At 43.2% G+C, this 20303-nt stretch overlaps 1 protein-coding gene across 1 annotated transcript in view; it reads right to left on the bottom strand.

Moving 5' to 3' along the window:
• The window catches only part of IQCA1 (IQ motif containing with AAA domain 1), a 229572-nt gene that overhangs the window by 98865 nt on the left and 110404 nt on the right, over positions 1-20303 (bottom strand). The window contains exon 8 of the mRNA XM_027858297.1: positions 2022-2156. Within this exon, the coding sequence (XP_027714098.1) occupies positions 2022-2156 (135 nt within the window). The remainder of the gene's footprint in view (positions 1-2021; positions 2157-20303) is intronic.

Raw genomic sequence — 20303 nt, forward strand, 5'->3', positions numbered from 1 at the left:
TTTCCTTTCCTTTCCTTTCCTTTCCTTTCCTTTCCTTTCCTTTCCTTCCCTCCTTCCTTCCTTCCCTTCCTACCTCCCTCCCTTCCTGCCTTCCTTCCTTCCTCTCTCCCTCCCTAAAACATGGCACACAGAACAGAATAAGGTACTCCAAATGTGTTTTGGCCAAGAAAGACTGAGAGGGGACTATCACCTCCCTATTCCTGGACACAATGCTCCTCTTAACACAGCCTCAGACTGCATTAGCTTTCTCGGCTGGCCATAAAACACCATTTGACTCCCACTGGCCTTTGTGTCCCACCAGGTCCTGGCCTTTTCCAGCTAAGCTAGGGATTCTTCCTCTGGCTTCTTATCTAAAGGTTAAGGCTCTATGTAAAATTTCGTATCCCATGGGACAAGTTTTGATCAGGTGAGGTTAATATGAAAACGGACTTTCATTTCACCATAATTTGCAGGTAGAATGGCCCTGAGTCCCAAATAATAAAAGGAAATCGAAAATTTCCCTAAAATGACCATGACAATGCCATGTATCATCTCTGAGACTCAGTTTCTCCATTTGTAAAATGGGGGGGAGGGAAATACTTGGATTCCCCCCCTCGCTTGGTGACTTAAGGATGTCTATCACTTTATAAACCAAAAAGCATCATCTCAATAGCAGCTCCTCCCCAATGTCCCTGACTCCTTGGTGCCATGGAAGTCCTTCTCTTCAATCAGCCTATGAGTGACTCCTCTAGGCGTAGTTCACTCTGTAACTTCTCCTAGACTTTGCTCAGCTCTGTCTCACTTAAATCCAGTTCAAGTTCGAGTCAAGACATCACCTCCTCATGTCATCAGTCCTCTTTGAAAGAAGGACGAACAACAATCTGTAACCTGACTTAGTTTATCTAGAGTTTGTTTGATGGATGAGGTTTGTTTCCTTAGGAGACATAGGCAGTTATGACTCTGTTTAAGTTTGTTCCACTTTTATGACATTGAAGGAAGTGTGGGATTATGGGTCTGTCTTCTCTTTACATTTTATAACTTTTCTGTTACTTTGATGTCATATTGCCTATGTGAGGACTTATAAGGATCCTAATTGGGATTTGATTTTTCTCTGAGGCCTGAACCCCGGCTTGAGCATAATAAATGCCAGGCTTGAAGTCAGGAAGACTCATCTTCATGAGTTCAAATCCAGTCTCAGACTCTAAATAGTTGTGTGACTCTGGGAAAGTCATTTCACCCTGTTTGCCTCAATTCCTCATAGGTAGAATGAGCTGAAGAAGGAAATGGCAAACCAGTCCAGCATCTCTCCCAAGAAAACCCGAAATGGGATGGCACAAGTTGGATGAGGACTGCAGAGTAACAAAAGGTTTTTACCTCCATAACTTCTGGGCTGTAGTAAGTATGTATCTGGCAGCACTTACCCACTACATGAGTCAGAGAGGAGATACTTCTCCCATAACAGCACGGGACTTATAAATATCATAATACGGGTTCAATTTTTCTGGGATAGTGGAAAAAGGTTTAAAAAAAGGGGGAGGGAACCAATGTCTAAGTCACGTACACAGCCGCTAATACTCTGGCAAGAAAAAAATCCAAACCCCATTTATTTTAGTCTTCTGGTCATTCCTTGTCAGCACATTTTTTCCCTAACCTTGCTGCTGAAGAAAGTACAACTTCTGAGACCCAAAATCTCAATACTTTCCAGACCCTTGGAACCACAACTTTCAGCCTTGCTTATAAGGAAACCCTAGGAGTGGTCAGTTTCCTTCTTTTTCCTTCACTCTTTCCTTCTTTTCCTTCTTCAAGGTTAGTGGACAGGAAAGCTGTGGCCTCCAACATTAAAAACAAACAAAAATCACCAGCTGATCCAAGGTGAGCTGTTTTTTACCCCCTAAGAAAATGAATGTCTTATATTCCGACAAATGTCTACACTGGTGGGCTCATTGACCAAGAAAAGAGAAGCGACTTATAATGCGGGAGTGGGCAGCTCTGGGTGGCACCTGCCAAAAAGGTAAAGACGTATATTTTTCTATTTATTTTACCTTTTTGCTTTCCCTTTTTTCTGTCTTTTCTTTCTTTTTCTTTTTTTCTTTCTTTTCCTTTTCCTCCTTCGCCTCCTTCTTTTTGGCCTTCTTTAGACCTTCTTCATCTTCCTTGTCTATAATTTCCTGGATCACCTGTTTAAAAACAGCAAACCCACATTGTTAGGACCCAAGGCAATGGGGGGAGGGTGAGACAGAGTTTGGTGGGGAGGGGTGCTTTGTTTTTGTTTTTGCAGAGAAGTGAACAAATCCTTTTTCTGGTCCACACACGTTCTTAAGCTCTACTTAGAATTTAACCTCACAACTCAGTTCCAGGACCACCTCTTTCAAGAGGCCTTAGATTGCCCCTGGTATAAATGGTACCTCTTCCTTTGTGTGTTTGTTTACAGACTCGCTTTCCTTGCCTGTGCTCTGTACTGGATCTTCCCAGTAGACTTTAAGCTCCTTGAGGGCAGGCATGATCTCGCTTTGGTTTCCCAGCATCTAGCACCTGCCTGGCACTTAGCAGGCACTTACCAGATGCTCATGGATTGAACAATTGATTGCTTGCTATTTTCCCTGTAGTTGCATTTATAAGTCTTTTCACGACCTTAAAATAGAAAACAATTCTGATGTTCTAGAATTTACATCTCTCTCTCTCTCTCTCTCTCTCTCTCTCTCTCTCTCTCTCTCTCTCGTACTTGGAGGGACAACAGGATTCAGTTTAGTTCTTAAAGCTGGAGTTCCGGAGCAGCTAAATGGTGCGGTGGATAGAGCACCAGCCCTGAAGTCAGGAAGATCTGAGTTCAAATCCGGCCTCAGACCAAACACTCGACACTCACTAACTGTGTGGTCCTGGGCATGTCACTTAACCCCAAATGCCTTAAAAAAAAATAAGAAAGCTGGAGCTCCAATACAAGTGTACAACATGTCATTGCTGAATAACTGCCTGGGAGAAATGGTGCAAAGGATACTATTGGAGAGATGTAGGACTAGGGGAAAAAAAAGAATGGGCAGTCATAGTGAGAGTGTGTGATACCTGATAGTCAACTCATATGATTCACTGGATGCCCAGAGTTCCAGAGAAAGCACCCCTTTAGCATGTCGGCTGGACCTGCTAGGGAGGATTTACAGGAAGATATGGACCAGAGTTTTGTTCTCCTGAATCAAGCGGTTTTTTTTTAAATAAACACAAGGGGATCTTGTATTTTGTATATCTTTCAGTCAGTTGTGTGACAGTACCAGAGGTGGTCTACTACAGGGCAGTACAATGGAAAGAGTGCTTTTACTACAGTCACTTAACCTCTATGGGACTCATTTTCCTTATTTGTAAAAGATGGCACTTGGTTTCAATAGCCCTTGAGACTCCTTCCAGCTCTATAACTTATAATATTCAGAATATTATTGGAAAATCACACTATTCCTTACTAATTCTCTCATCAAGCATGACCTTGACTTACATGCCTGCTGCTGGGATGAAGGAATATTCTCTATTACTTGACTTCTTCTTCTTATTCACTTTGTATTTCTGCCCCGATTCAATATTGTGTTATTTGTGTTATGATGCCTATCTACTCTGTTGGTAGGGTTGCCACTGGACACCTAGATCTGAGTTTAACTTGAGACCTTCTCAGTTTACTCTGGGATGGGGCCTTGGGCCAAATGGTGTTAACTATGATGGTCAAAATACCCTACATTTAACTCAAGTAATGTGCGATTCCAGAATTGAGTGGAATACATACTATAAGGAGAACTGGGAAGTTAAGTTGAAATAATGAGGACTTTGGGGGAGGGGGAAGTGACCATGTCATCCTAGAGTTTAGGTGGGTTGAAGATAAAATTCTGCAAATCACTGAACATGTCCCTTAGACTTTAGAAAGATAGATAGTAAATTATTTAGGAAAAAAAAGGGAAGCCAGTCATTAACAGGTAATTATTGCCTGACCACAGAGGCTAAGGCAGAATGAAGGTCAAAGGGGTCTGAGGTCATTAATGTGATAACTCAAATGAGATAATCAGAGGGTATAAACAAACTCCAAATGGGAGAGCCAGTAATGGTCTTAGATCATTAATGAGAAGGCATAAAGTAGAGGTGCTGGTTCAGGGTCAACAGATTTGCTCAAGGTTAAAATGAAAGACTGCCGTGTAATCAGTGAAAGAATAATAGTTCTAAAGGAAAATAATGTGAAAGTGCTTTTGTGTAAGCTATTCACATCATGACCCACTAATTTACTCAGAATAAAGAAAAGAGTGGGTAATAATCAGATTATCATTTTGTTAAAAAAAATTTATATGATTTTGCCATGTGAGAAATATATCTCCCAGTAAGAAATGGGAGGGGGAGGTTTTAAACAATCTAATTGAAATTTCCTAAGACTATTGCTTTGAAGTCAACTGGAAAAGAAGATTGGGAGGTTAGCTAACAAGCCCCGAGGGTCCTGGAAGAGAACAGCTAAAAGCCTGTGATTCTATTCATTTCTTTTTCATAGCACGGTGACCTCTTCATTTGAACCGCAGAGGACATACAACCAACCTCAGGTAGGGTATGCAATATCATTATATTTAGATTTCTTTTTGACCTACTCATATCTTGGTCTTGTCCTGCTGAGAAGATGAGGGTACAATCTGAGTATGTTGAGTTTAACCTCACACAGGTTGGGGTTGATGCCCAGACTTTAAGAACTGGCAAAATGAAATCTACTACTACCTCCTCAAAATGCATTGTGGGCCACTTCCTACATCTTTACTGCCCACGTTTGAAAAACCTGAACAAACAGGTCTTTTTTTTTTCATAGATGCTACATAGTTTCCAAACAGTCAATTGGCTTTGCTTATTGACTTCCATGTTTTATGTGGAAAGAACAGAGTTAAATTAAATTATGGGGAAAATAGATTTCAAATGATAAATTATTAAAAATGTACACTTTCTCATAAAGCAAGATATGTGTTTGCCAAAGAAAATACTTTGATGGTGTAAAAAATCTGCTGTGAGAAAGAAGGGGGAAAGATGGTAATATATTACAGTCCCTGAAATCTCATTAGTGAATTTCCCCAAGCATTTCAGTATTTTATATTTAATTAAATATGGTAATTTAAATCCCAGGCACCATTCTGTCATATCTTGTGGTGATAATCAGTGGAGCAGGTCATTTTCCGGGAGAGATGAACAGATTGGCTAGAGTTTCCAATCACTTTTAGGGTCCCAACTGGGCCGTTTCATTCCAGACGGTGACAGAGCTACTGAAATCAGCTCACCCCCGGGTGCCGTGACAGACCCAGGCAAGGATGCTGGAACATTGGATCAGCCAGCACTCTGACCTCTGTCCCCTGCTGTGAACTTCGGAAAATGGTCAAAAAATACTTGTTGTTGGAAATCTCGAGAGCACTTCTAATGGGCATCAGCCTAATTATCAAAAGTAACTCCAGAAATGCTTGGAGGGCACTCTGGAGGTCTGCTGGCTTTTACTTAAAAACAAATACATCTGAACAATTTGGCTAAAATTACAGAGCCTTGTTGAAAGCTTAATGAAGTTAAAGGCTCCTGTGCTATCAGTCTTCCTGCTTTGGAAAGGATTGGAGGTTTCCTAAATTTGGGACTGTTCCTATGACATCTAAATCTGAATACTAAAATAATAATAATAATAATCAATAAATAAAACCACATAAAGGAGGCAAAGGGAAATGTCTGGCGATGCTTTCCAAACCAACATCTTACCTTTAGAGCAGTGGTTAAAGAGTAAGTTTTTTTATTCACATCCAAGTTTTATTCAAAGAGAAAGTCACTCACATAACACTATAGTGTCTACAAAGCCCTTTACAGGAAACAAAAAGAATCAAGTTGGCCTTCGGGTTTTGCTTTCCATGGAAAAAACTCACAAAAGGAGAATGTTAAGGGAATTACCTTAACAAAAATCACATATGTGAGGGATGAAATATTGAGAAGGGAGGTCATTGTATAACTAAATGGACTAATGATAATAATTCATGCTTATGTAGCACTCTATCATTTACAAAATTCTCCCTAAGAACAGGCAGATAATGTCGGAACTATTATACCTACTTCAAAGGTAAGGAACTGAGGACCAGGCAAGTTAACTCATTTCTTCATCTTTACATAGTTCCTGAGTGGTAGAAGAAGAAGACTTGAACCTAAGTCTTCTGACTCAAAGTCCAAGGCTCTTCGAATGAATGAATGAGCTTATTTATTTATTTTGTGAGGCAATGAGGGTTAAGTGAATTGCTCAGGGTCACACAGTTAGTTAGTGTTTGAGGTCGCATTTGAACTCAGGTTATCTTGACTCCAGGGCCCCGTGCTCTATCCACTGTACCACCTCGCTGCCCCAAATTAATGCATTTATTAATAATTTACTATGTTCAAAGCAGTGTTCTAGGAATTAGGGGTACACACAGAAAAGCAAGTCTCCCCTTATTCTTGAGGTGTTCACATTCCACTTGGAGTAGGCAACGCATGGAGGAAGATTTCACTTTAGGGAAGACGGAAAAGCCTAAAGGTCTTAATCGCCGGTAGCAGAGAAGATGACAAGGGCTGGGGAGAGGGGCTGGATGTAATCCAGTGATTCAATTGTCTGGAGTGCCAAGGGAAGAGAAGGCTGGTGAAAAACTACATCTTCTTCACTGTCATTTTGATAGATAAAACCACATCCATTTCTGATACTAAACCACAGAACTCTGAGGGACTGAGTTCTGGGTGATCTCCCCGGGATCTGAGGGGAGCTGGTCATGGGGGTAGACGTGGTTTGGACAATATTACTAATATGGTCTTCCTGTCCCCCCACTGCTACAATGCCTTTTTCTTCAATATCATGCTATTTCTTTTCCTAGACAGGATATATTGTTCTCTACCAAACGGTCAAGGAACATATTTGTAATCAATCAATCAATCAAAACGGAGTAATTGAAAAATGAGTGTCAGGCACATACAAAGACAAAAACAAAGAAGTCCCAGCCCTCAAAGCAATTATATTCTAGACAATCTGTACATATATGAGCTCAAAGGATAAACCCAGTAAACATAAAGGAAAATTATTGGAATGAAGAATGGTCATATACTGAAATTCCATCATAGTTGAGATCACTCCTAACACTGCCTGCCAATAGAGGCAGGACCTTCGTGAAATCATCATTTAATAAACGTCTCACCACTGGTAAGAGTGAGACAAGGAGAGATGAACAAAGGCAGACGAGTGCATGAGATGAGCAGAATTTCTCTGTATTTGACTTTGTGAGAGACGAGCATTTGAGTCTGGCAGGAATTTAAAGGTTCGAGTGCCTCAATATTTTTTATTCTTCAAAATATGTGGAATTTCGTTCACCTGGGTGCTATGTGTCCAGATGGCCATGGAGGCATGTTAGCACCCCGAGACTTCCCCCCACACCTTCTTGGATCCTGTCAGGGAACCATCCATTATTCTACCTCCTGGGAGAAATCAATTCAGGGAGAGATGGTGTGGTGTCATGAAGAGAGTGCTGGATTTGGAGCCAGGTGAGCTGAATCTGAATTCTGTCCCTGTCACTTCATATCTTTATGCCTCTGGGGAAATCATTTAATTTCTCCGTACCTCAGTTTCCTCATCTGTAAAATGAGCTTGTTGGAGTGGATGGCCTCCAAAATGCCTTTCAATTCTATATCTATGATCCTATAAGAGGAAAATCCATTATGGATCTGATACTCACCAATAAGAAGGAATTAGTTGTTGGGTATAAATTATGTGAACTTTGTGAAGAAACGATCATCTGAGAACTTGTGATAGAAAAGAAGAAAGCCAGAAGTCATCTGACATGGCCCCTAGATTTGGGGAACGTATATTTCAAAGGATTTTGGGAAAAGATAGGTAAAATCCCACAGATGTAATTCTATGTGCAGTCAGTCCAGGAGAGCAGAGAAACTCCCAAGAATGAAATTCTAAAGACCCAAAGAGAAGCAATTCCAAGAAGGAGGAACAAGTGGACTTGTCTGAGATATTGTGGATGAACAGGGAATTCATTAACTAATGGTTTTAGAGAGCCACGTAGAATGGACGGAAGCCAGGGCAGCTCCCAGCGGCAGATACGGAAGCCTAGCAGTGTTTTAAGAGAAGTGTCAGGACGCCTCGAGCTTCAGCTGAGCTGAGGTTGCTGAGGAAAGACAACACTAACGGAAAGCCCAAAGAAGGGAGAGTCCTGATACTTAGGGCAGATGGAGCAATGATAACTGATGAGAGAGCTGCTCCAGTCTTATTTGTCTTCTGATTTCTCTGCTAAGTCTTTTCATTTTTAGACTGTAAAGTGCAGAACTAAAAAAGTTAATAGGGAGTTGACAGTTAAGAGTAATCAATTAATAAATAGGCAAGCATTTAGTAAGTCCCTACTCAAGTATGAGATAAGGAGAGAGCAAGAGAGCCCTCAGCTGCCCTTGAAAAAAGGAAAGTCTTAATACAAGTTCAAAACATTAACTTCATGAGTACAAGATAGGAGAAGTGTGGACACAGAACACTTTGTCAGCAAAAGATGGTGGAATTTGAGTGGATAACGTGATGTGGCAGCCAGGAAAGCACATAGCATTCTTGTGCCTGTCAAATAGTAGGCCTTCTAGAATACTCATTCCTTTTGCCTTTCCCGTTAGAATGGGAGCTTCCTGCAGGCAAGGACCTATGACCCCTAGTACCAAACACAGCACTCTACACATTAACAGACCCTCTAAAATGTTGAAGTGGGTCCTAGACTTTATTCAGCCTGTGCTCTGTGCCAGGCACTGGGACAAAAGTGAAGCCAAAGACAGAAGCAAAGTCGATCCTGGCCTCGAGGAGTTTACCTTCCAATGGAGGAGATAATCTCTACAGCAATTGTTGCATGTAGGATACATACAGAGTACATGAAGGCAACTGTTCTCTGCAGACTTTCTCAGCCTTTGAGAGGCACATCCTTGTTCACTAAAGATTCATGAGAATTTCAGCAGCCAAGTTATTTGGAATCTTGATCTGTGATTTCCCCCCTCCTCCGGGAGCTCTTTGCCTTGCTGACAAGTGGGGTGCCTGCCCAAACAGCTGCATCCAGGTGCCTGGGGATTCTGAGAAGGGGCTGATTTGGGAATGGCCTAAAGATGGTGCTGATGTTTAGAATCAAATGTTTAAATCCTTTGGTTTAAGTGACTTTGCTCGAAGACCTTCTTCCTGGCTGCCTCTCTCTCCTTTGTTCTTGTCCCGCCAAGAGTCACTTTCTAAGACTCAGTCCTTGACTTTCCACTCTTTTAGGTGTTATTCCCCCGGGTGAGCTGATCCTTTTTCCTGGTCCTCATTATCACCTCCATGGTGATGACTCCCACCTCGAGCTTATATCCAAGCTCCTCAGTCACATGCTCAGGAAAAGCTTATTAAGCAACTAACACATGCAGAGTAAAAAGGAGAACTTCAGAGGCAATCTTCCCTAATTCCCTCTTTGAGGTCAATTGGCTCATCTTACAGATGAGGAGGCCCAGGGAAGTTGATGCCAACCAGATGTCATGTACCCTTGGACAAGAACCCAGGTCTGTTGACTCCAAATGCAAGGTCTTCCCACTCTATTGCATGTCCCATGTGGATGGCCATTTGGACATCAATGGTCTCATCAGTTTTGACACTTCCTAAACTGAGCTAATCTTCCCCAAAGCAGACTTCCCTTCATAACCCTCTTATTTTCATCAATGGCAACACCATTATCCAAATCACCCAGGCTTAAAACCTCTGAGTCATTTTTTATTTTTCCTTCTCTTTCATTTCCTATATTCCCTACATTCAATCAATTACCAAGAGATATTGCTTCCTTCCTCAGCTACAGACTACACCCCTAACTCTGGCCAGCTGTCTTGCAAATGTGTTCCATTCACTGGTCACAAGGATAATGGGTGAGAGATTGTAAGTGAGATTAGCATAAATCCATCACCACCACTGTAAAAAATAGCTTAACGTGCATAATTACGGGGCCTGAAAGCTGGTGACTCCAATAATGGTTTCTAGCCGGTAAGGATATTTTCAGAAAGCACGATTGTCTGTGGGAAACACTAAAGGATGCTTTTCTGATTTGGACACACTGACAGGTGATTTTCATTCTAAGGTGTCTTCAAGTTTAGTGGGAAGCTGTCCTAGCCCCCCGCTTCTGGAAGAGGTAATGTGGTATTGTGGAAGTGGAGTCGAGAAGACCTGGGTTCAAATCCAACTTCAGACTCTCACTGGCTGTGTAACATTGGGCAAGTTGCCTGACCCCTCTGAGGCTGTTTTCTCATGTGTAACAAGGAAGGGGTAGGTTCTCAAAGACCTTTAAGGTCCCTTCCAGCTTGGAATCTGTATGCTTATGATCTATCTCCCCTCTCATAGCCTGGGAGGCTTCCCCTCCAGCACCGACCTTGCCCCTTTGTAGGCACCCTCTCACCCATGGTTTCACCCTGTCCTTGGGGTGGGGAGAAGCCTGGAGGAGTGGGAAGAGAGGAGGGGTAGGCAGAAGGACTGAAGTTGGGGAAAGCAGAGAGGGAGGAAGGGAACAAGAGGATCCTGGGAGCCCCTTCCTTCTATCATTCCACCATCAGGCATCCCCGGACCTCACAAATTTTCCATGCAGCTTTCACTAAGTCTCTCTTTTCAGGACAGACTGTGCTGTCTGTCTCTGCTTTCCGGACAAGCTCCTCTGTCTGGGCTGAAATCATCTGGCATGTTACCAAGGTGAAAAGAAACTCAGGCTTATCCCTTATGAGACTCCTAGAGATTAGGGGTGATTGAAACCAAAAGGAAGCTAATATAATATGAAATGAAGACTTGGGCCCTTGGGAAGGGAGCCCTGCAATCACCTTTGACTTCCCTCTCCCATCCTAATATCCAATTAGTGACTATGTCCTGTCAACTGTGCTCCATAAATGTCCCTTGGATCCACCATTCACATGGCCACTATCATGGTTCAGGCCCTCATTACCTCTGGCTTGGACTATTGATAAGACCTTCTAATTGGTCTCCCAGCTTCCTGCTCTGGCCTTTAATCAATTCTCTACAGAGTAGCCAGAATAATCTTCTGAAGGCATAGATCTGAGCTGACTGCATCACTTCTTTGCTCAAACACCTTAATAGCTCCCTATTATCTCAAAGATAAAAAATAAAATCTTCCGCCTGCCATTTAAAGGCTTCCTCTGTCTCACTCCAGCGTTTTATCACATGACCACTTCTCAAACCCTTTCAATTCCGGGCAAATGAGACCACTAGCTGCACCCCAAATTCAACATTCATTTCCCAGTGGCTGGGATTACAGGAGTTTAATTCCTCTTTAGACTGAACCTGTGATTACAGCAGAAATCCTAGAGGTCTCATTCATTGTCAATGCTGAAGAGCACCTGTTCTGAAGCTTATACTATTAGAGTTGCCACAGAAAGTAAAGGTTAAATGACTGGTCCTGGGTCACACAGCCAGTAATGTGTCAGAGAATAGACTTGAATCCAAGTCTCCCTGACTGCAAGGGTGGCTGTCTAGCTTCTACCCTATGCTGCTTTCCCTTCATAAATGAATTTATTTTTAGGGTCAGAAACTGCCCCATCCATGGGATTGTAGGCGTTTACTTTTTGCTAAGTTAAGCCATGTGTGTAACAGAGAAGATTCACAGCTCTTTCACTCACCACCGCACAGAGGACAGATTTTTTGAACAGCGCACAGGAGGTACAAAAGACTTATCTGAGCTTGGCCTCTCCTTAATCACTCGGGCTTATTTACATCTAAAATTCACCCCGAAGTGTAAAAAGATTGCTAGGTCTCAAGGATGGACTGTTTTCTGGGGGAAGATTTGCTGAGTGGTGAAGAGAACAGGAGGATACTGGGTTCTGGGCCCTCGGGCTTGGAAGGGGAAAGAGGAGGGGAGTCTCTAAGGCGCAAAAGCAACAGCCAAAAAGTTTTTTCCTTCTTCACAATCGGCTTAGAGGTAGGCTGGGCTATTAACTAAGGGCAGGACATCTTTGTATCTCTAGCACCCAGGACAGCGACTAGCACAGAGTAGGTCCTTAGGAAATGTCTAGAGATTGACCAATATCAGGAAATCAAAAGGGGAAAAACATCATCTGCTTACAGATGGTAACTAGCTTCCGATGGCGAATACTAAGTTGGGTTGACTGTATAATTAATTTTTTTGGGGGGGAGGCATTTTACTCCACTAATCTCCCATCTTGAATCATGAAGTAATGAACATAAATTTGAAAATAACAGGCAATCTATCAGGCAACCAGCAATATCACATATGAAATGAAACAATCTGTGTGCACAGCGGGAATGTTAATCCCATTATTATAGATGGCAATTCTAAGGAAAGTCAGTGATCAGAGAGATCCAAGAAATTCTTTACAGGCTTGATGGCAAGGAGAGCCCGGAGGGCGCTTCCATCCTTCCTCCTTAGAAGGTGGGTTCTGCTGGTATTCCAGTCTCCATTAGTATTTTCTGCACAGACCAACTCTTAGAGTTTAAAACATTTCAAAGAAACAGCAGGTGTCAGTTTGTAATACTTGAGAAAAATTCCTAGCAACATAATCTTACGAATATTAATATGATAATGTGAGTTATTTCCTACTCCCCCCTACCCTCAGATCCCAGACTTGGAGCTGGAAGTGGTCTCAGAAGCTATCTGGTCAAACCCTCTTATTTGACAAATGAATAGATTGCATCACAATGTGACTTGCCCAAGGTCACACAGGTGCTATGTGTCAGACGAAGGATTTCAACCCAGTTCTTGATTCCAAAAGCAGTCTAATGTCGTCTTCTCGTGAGGTCACTATTTATTTTTTTCTTCCAATCCAAAGGTGATGGAAAATTGTCCCTCCAAAAGTGTGTCATTTTGCCCAGTGACAGTCATTCACGTAAGAAAACTTTTGGGGGAGAAAGTTATTTTGGGGGAAATTGAAGGGAAGAGCCTCATTCTGTTGGAGTAGAATACCCCTGAAGATGAGGAGTAGGAGATAAAGCTTGTAAGGTAGGTTGAGGCTTGATTGTGGTGGGACACTTCTGACAGGCAGGCAGCCACCTCTGGCTGACCCCTTAGCATACAAAATCCATGGGCATACTTTTACATTCCATAAAGAACTTAGGACAATTGCCACGCTTTTCCCCTCCTTACTTGGAAGTCAGAGAAGATGCTGGAGGGACACATCCAAGTCTTCTCTGCACTTTTCTCTCTGCCTTTGAAGAAGACCTCCCATAAGCCTTTCCTTCAGGCACAGGGCGCCGATAGAGCCGGAGACCTCCAGGGAAAGAAGCCTGGACGACAGGGGCCTGGAGCCCAGTATTGGCAGCACATCTTCTGGGCTGAGGCCTTTGAACTTCTCATTGCTACCATGAAGGCAGGACAGGTTACGGCGGTGGGCCTGTCCCGCTCCGATCCATTTGGCTGGGTGGTGCTGCTCCTTCTTCTCTGGGGCCAGTGCTGGGTAGCCTCACATGTGAGGGCCCTATTGATGTTGGACCTGGAATCCTGGGGCAGGAAAACAGGAAGAGGAGACTTCAAGTCTGCCAGTCGTATTCGGGGCTGAGCTGGTCCACTAGGACCAGATGGGGCTGGCCTAGTCTTGCCTTTGACGGTTCTCAAATGTATTTTTCAAAATTGAAATCAGCCTCCTCATAATTATATAGCATGGGATGTGGTGCAGGCAAGTCACAAAAACTGCTTGGTGCGGAACCGAAGATGAGGGGGCAGTGGGCAGCAGCTGTAGCCTGGGAGCCAGTGCAGGACAGAAGGCCTCTTTGGGCAGTCAGGCCAGGCCCAATTTAGGTTTGCTGATCCAGCAACCAGGGTGCAAACTGGAAAACACCGAGCCAGAGGAATCTGCCCAGAATGGAAATGAGATCATGAGCTGGGGAAACGAGGCTAAGAGGTGAGGCAGCCAGCCCAAAGAAGTCAGAGCAGAAGGTTGAGAACCCTAAGTCAGTGACCCGGAGATGAGCAGAGGTGGACAAAGGTCAGGTGGCAATGCTAGAGACAAGTGACCTCACACCAAGGAGCTCCCATTGGTGGCTTCATTTTGAATGAAAACTGGGGAGAGGAAAAGTTCAATGACCCTCTGGCATCTTGTCCTTTTCTTTAAAGACTGTTTCTCCTTTTCTCTCCTAGGCCAAAAATGCAGTAGCTACTTATGGGCTGGATCCCACTACTCATCATGGCAGCTTTTACCTGCTCTGTTCACAGTCTGGACCAAGTTGTCCCCTCCTTAGGCAGCCTGACGATCCCCTTGGGGGACGGGGTTAAGTCACTTTTGTATTTGTATCTCTAGTGCTTAGCAAGGTATCTAGCACACAGTAGGCACTTAAAGTCATGTATCACTGCAAAGTTGCAAAAATGTATAATATGCCAGATACCTAGAAAGATGTAATTAGGAGGGTAGAATTCTTTATAAACTGGCAGATGGTAAATTTTCCAACCACAGACATAAGCTCCAAAATATCCCAAAGAATTTAACCAATAAACCATACTGAAACCAGAACATTACGTACCAAACTTACCCATAATTGTTGGACTATATAACAGTGATCCATAAAAAAAAATTCAAGACCAATGTTTTTAACAGATGTCACCATATCACAAACTCCAAACCACAAGGAATGAAAAACTTGCAAAATCTAGAGAGTTGGGGGTGGGGAATGCAAACCAGGTCAGGACAGGTGGAGGAGGGTGTCTCATCGCCATTGTCTTTTCTGTTCCTGGAACTGTCCTGAACATAGTTCGCTGAGTCATCACAAGATAAGTTGACTTCTCAATACTCATTCCATTAGAAAACAATCAGTCACTTTACCCTTCTGCACAATAGTGTGCAGAAGATTCAATAGAAAGGAATAATAGCAGGGAAGGGGACAAGCATTTATCAAGTGCCCATTACACACCTTGCACTGTTCTAAGGCTTTACAAATAGTTCATTTAATGGAGGAATAATGAACTATTCTCAGACAGTTCTTATCTAAACTCCACTCAAAAGGGTGAGAAGAATGGGGTGAACATCACTGGTGCTTGTCGTAACAGCTCCAATTAATATGATGGCTTATTATTTACTGATCCACGGGACGGCTGGGTGTACACCCACGTGGCTCCCAAGTGCAGGACGCAGCTGAGGTTAGAATGTGAAACAGCCTGAAGAAGGACGCACAGAAGTATCTACTCTTAGAAATGTAAGGGGCATGTGGGGCTGTGTGGGGGTGCTCCCCATTAGGTCATGGGTACCCGCACAGGTCTGTCCAGATGGACTCAAATGGAGGCAAGAATAGATTCAATTCTAGAGTTTCCTCCCCACTTCACCCTCAATTTTTCTCCAAGGGAGACTGATTCTTGCTGGGGTGGGGGGAACAGGAGGTTGAGGCCAGCATCTGACTACTCTGTTCTCCTCAGAAAAAGGGGATACTAGGCTAGAATTTATCTATCTATTCTCTTAAATACTGTTGGCTGAGGAGAAATAATTTTGAGGCTTAAGCTGTGCTTCTGATTGCTATCCCTTAATGGGGAAGGTATATAACCAAGTATATAACCAAGGCATATAACCAAGGCTTGACTCTCTTTCCACCAAATACCAATTCTACAATGAACATACATAGCAAATAACAAATGAGCACATTTATCCAAACTAATAGCAGACAGAATTCAAGAAAAATATACACAGGAGAATACTAACAGCCAATACACAGAGTAAAGGAGCTCTCCCATTGCAAGAAAGATAATGCAGCTCAACCAAGAAAAAGAGTCTCCAGTCTCCCTCGGAAGGAAATTCTCTGCAGTCTCCAGTAAGCTGGGGATAAGGACATGATGGAGGGTACTGGCCCTCCACATGATAGCTTCTTCACAGCATCATTTTGTCTCTTCAGACCTGAAGAGAATCTAGAACCTTGTGTCTTTTCTTTTGAACCCAGAAGATCATGATTTCTCCTTCCTGCAGCTCTCATCAGCTCCACCCCTCACACAGCTGTGGAACCTTGACTAATCCATTTCCAACAATGAGAAGATTAGGCATAGTCCTTTGAGCCAAGGGTTACAAAAAGAACTCTCTAGCTCTAAGCTGCTGCCTGGTTTAAGTCCCCTGGGAGAAGATGACTCTTCAACTTCAGCCACAAGAGAGGGATGCCACCCACAAGGTCAAGCATGAAGGTTCTCCAGTCCTTGGGGTGAAAGGAGGCTGCTGTGCACAGAGAACTCTGCCTCCAGATTGGCTTATGGACCTGCTCTGGATGCCTGAAACTCAGCTCCCCCCCACCCCACCCAAGGCTGCTGTGCCAGTCAAGACCGAAGAGTAGCTGGAAAATATCTATCACTAAAAAGCCTTTGAAACTGGAGAGACCTATGGAACTACTGGTAAAAGGAAATTGTTTTTTAGGATGCTATGATGTCATATCCTGTGGAGCCAGAGAATTTTCAAAAAGAAATTAGAGGATTGTTTTACTAACAATCATTAGACCGAATTTTCAACCCTTCCGCAAACTGCGTTTTCCATTTAATAAAAAGGTCTATCATTGGTCGTAATTCCACAAACGTTTTCCTTGCTGTTTTCTGGAAGTTATAGACATATAAAGTTTTGGCTTTTTTCTTCTTCACATTTATATCCCCTAGGCTTAGCACAGTGCCTGGCACATAGTAGGTGCTTAATTGGCTGCCATTCACTTAGCTAACTTGTTTCACCTTATTGCTGAAGTAGCCTCTGGATAGGAACTGGCTGTTTGGTTTCATTGGTATATGGAACTCCCAGGTGAGGAAGTTCTCACTACAAATGCAGCTCAGGACCTTCCCTCTCAACCTGGGAAACAGGAAAATTAAATTGATAACTAAAACTTCTAATAAGTAACCTCTTTTGCTTCAGCAACACTATGGAAATCTATCCATCACTGATGATTGTAATTTGGAGACTGGTGGGTTACCGTGGGATTTTTTTTCTGGTCAGCAGTTGTTAAAAGAGAAAAAAAAATAATTGTAAGAGCAATTTGTCACAGGTTGGGCAGGAGTAGAAAAGCCAAGCAAGGAATTGTTACGTCTTTCAATTATCTTCTACCGGTATAAAAAAAATCAAGAATGAAAATAAGGACCAGATGTTAAAAGGAAAAATAAGATCAATTTCTTTCAGTCTTAACCTGTCTTTGCGGGCAAAACAGAGGCTTTACAAGCAGGGGAAACAATCCTGTGTCCACCCTCCCCTCAACCCTAGTTTTGGGGAGCCTGATGCTCTCCTTAATTAGCACAATTTTTCTGAAACAGTCATAGAGAAAAGAATACAGAACTGAAATATAAAAGCAGCATCTAGTCCAGCCCAGTCCTGTCCAGCCCAGTTTAGGCCAGGCCAATCCAGTCTAGGCCAGTCTGAGGAAACTCCCCCTACAAATGCAGCTCAGGACCCTCCACAGGAAAATTACATTTATGGTAAAACTTCTAATAATACCATCTTTTATTCCAGCAACACTATGGAAATCTTCCTTTTCTTTGCTCTCTCTCCACATAGGGAATCACACCCTTACCTGCCAAGGCTCTGCCCAAAGGGAAGATAAATTTTAATGTTTGAAACTTTTTTTGCTTGTTTTGTTTTTTTCTCTTAAAGATCAGCCTTAACCCCAAATCACTGGGGTCCTGGACCAAGCCCTACTCAGTCACTATTTGCACCCTGATTGACTCAGAGTGAGTGTAAATAACATTAAATTTTGTTTTGGCCAGAAACCCTGAGGGTCTTCTCCTCCAAGATCTATTTCTTTTTAAAGATTCTTTGCCTCACTTTTTAAAGTTAACCCTTAATCACTGCCTCAGTGATGAGTTGCTGCATCAGTCAAATTGAGACCTGTTAAAGACCTTAGCTTGAAAAGGCTAAGGTCCTCCACTGCATCCTGGGCCATCTCTAGTTGTCCTGATTCACATCTGGCCACTGGACTCAGATGGATCAGGAGGAGAGAATGAGCCTGGTAATATCCACAGCCCATTCACTTGCATGTCATGGCCTCACCTCCCTGATGTCATGGTCGTCTTCGAGGACAAAGAACAAACGGCCACTGTGGAAATCTACCCATTACAACCCAGCTCAATTCTAGTCCAGGATAGTCCAGTTGAATCTGGCCCAGACCAGTCCAATCCAGTCCAATTCAATCCAATCCAAGAAATAGGGATGAATTCTACTGTAGGTACCATCCCGAGTTAGCTGGGCATAGGAAGGTGTAAAAAGACACAATCTGTGACTTCAAGGAACTAGCATTTTGTTGCTGAGGAGGGTGGGTTGGGGTTGGGGGTGGGTGACTGAGAAGTAAAATCCAAGATGGGGTTTGGTGGGGGGGGTGAGCCAGAACAATCAAAAAAATCTGAAAAAAAGAGACAAGACTTTTAGCTGAGGGGATCAGGAAAGACTTCACAGAGGAGGTGACATGTGAACTAAGCTTTGTGTGAAGAGAAGGATTGTGGAAGGTGCCTGTGTGTGTGTTGGGGGGTGGGAGGGTGGGAGGAGAAGCAGTCATTCCAAGCCCACAAACACCCGATTGTGCCCAGATGACTGTAACTGGGCCTGTTGTCCCATCACAAACTAACTGTACCTCTCAGGTGGGATTAAAAAAAATACGAGAGAACTGGTTGCTTACAGTAATTAAATGAAGAAAACAATGACTCAGATGGTCCTTTTTTCAAATGTACAAGATGCTCATGACAGAAATCCTGAATGAACTATGATAATAATGATAATAATACTACTAATAAATAGCATTTATGTAGTGTTTTAAGGTTTGCAAAGAGCTTTTTCGACAACCCTGGAAAGTCCCCATTTTCTAGATGAGGAAACTGAGGCAGAAGTGACCTGCCCAAGATCATATAGCTAGTAAGTATCTGATTTTGGATTTGAACTCTGGTCTTCCTGACTCCAGGCTAGAGGTAAGCCCACAATGGTGCCCCTTGGCAGGTGAGGCCCAGGACAGCCTGGTAAAGCAGAAAGGGCTAGGCTGGAAAGGAAGGGCCTTGAATTTTGGTGCCAGCCCCATCGCTATGGAGATGGGGGGAAGTCACGTCTCTTTTCTGAGCCTTGGTTTCTTAATCTGCCAAGTGAGGGTGGGAAACTGGAGGATTTCTTAGATCTCTTCAAACTCTCCCTCTCTGAGTTCATGATCTAGACCGTGGAAGTCAGATATAAGCCGCAGGGCAGCTAAGCATTGTCCAGCAGAGGAATTCAGTGAAGGAAGGAAAATTCCCTTAGTATTTCAAAGGCATGGCACTGTGGGGCCTACCATTTGGGTAAGGGTTTTTTGTTTGTTTGTTTTTATATCCTGGAGTTGCATGTCTCATCTCAGCAGGCCTAACTGTGCATGTACCCTGAAGTGTGTACCCCAGGGAAAAAGGAGTGGGATTAGCTGCTGGGCCAGTCCCCTGCTGTTTATAAGGGCCAGCAATGGCCTCTTGACTTCAGCACATGTTTCTAATTTAAACTCTAAGGGTGTGTGTGTGTGTGTGTGTGTGTGTGTGTGTGTGTGTGTGTGTGTACATGGATGCTCTCACCTACCCCATTCCATTTTGAAATGAATTTAGATGAAGCTTAACTTCAATGAATTTGCTCTCAGCAAAATTCAGAGAGGGCTACCCATCATCATCCGGCTGTAAGTAAGGAGGGGCCAAGGTCGCTCTGCTGGTATTCATTTGTGAGGGACTTCTCCATTCAAGCCATCTATCTGTCAAGAATCAATACGCTGGGCTTTTCTATTCGAGTCTTCTCGAGGTTTTGAGTTTTCACTAGGAAGCTAAAACATGATCTTCCTGCTGAACTAGTGATGGCCATACTCGGAGCTGTTCTGCAGGGTTTTGCATCTCTCCCACACTGAAGGAAACATGATTTTATTAGGAAATGACGAACCCAAACATTTGCCTGGCTTGATGAGCATTAAGCCGGTCCAAGCCCAAGTCCTCATTGGCTTGCCAACAGAAATAGATCTACAAATGGACAGAGTCAGAAACTCTGTTTTGCTTCTGGCGAAGGCTTAAGAAATATCCGTGGGGCAAGGTACTTCACTCTGTCCTTTGGAATGGAGCCCAGTCAGCCTGGAGAGCTCACTGTGAGTATTTGGGGAATGCTCCTCAGTATATTCAAATGTACAAAAGGCAGCAGAAACACATCTAAGCTCGGGTTCATCACAAAAGCTTACAATGAATTGATTTTGGGGGAGGGTGGAGGAGTTTCTTTCATTGGAGTTGGGCAAGAGGACATGTTGGTCAATTCAATATACTCTCAGGAGTAGGAGTGTGGGTATTTATTCAGTCTTCATGGTGAAAAAAAGAGTTATTCTTGTGCTTTTCTGTTATTGCCTAAAACTACTTAGATTGAGACTGGGGAGC

Source organism: Vombatus ursinus, unplaced genomic scaffold (genome assembly GCF_900497805.2).
Source record: "Vombatus ursinus unplaced genomic scaffold, bare-nosed wombat genome assembly UNPS02012901.1, whole genome shotgun sequence".
Lineage (NCBI taxonomy): Eukaryota > Metazoa > Chordata > Mammalia > Diprotodontia > Vombatidae > Vombatus > Vombatus ursinus.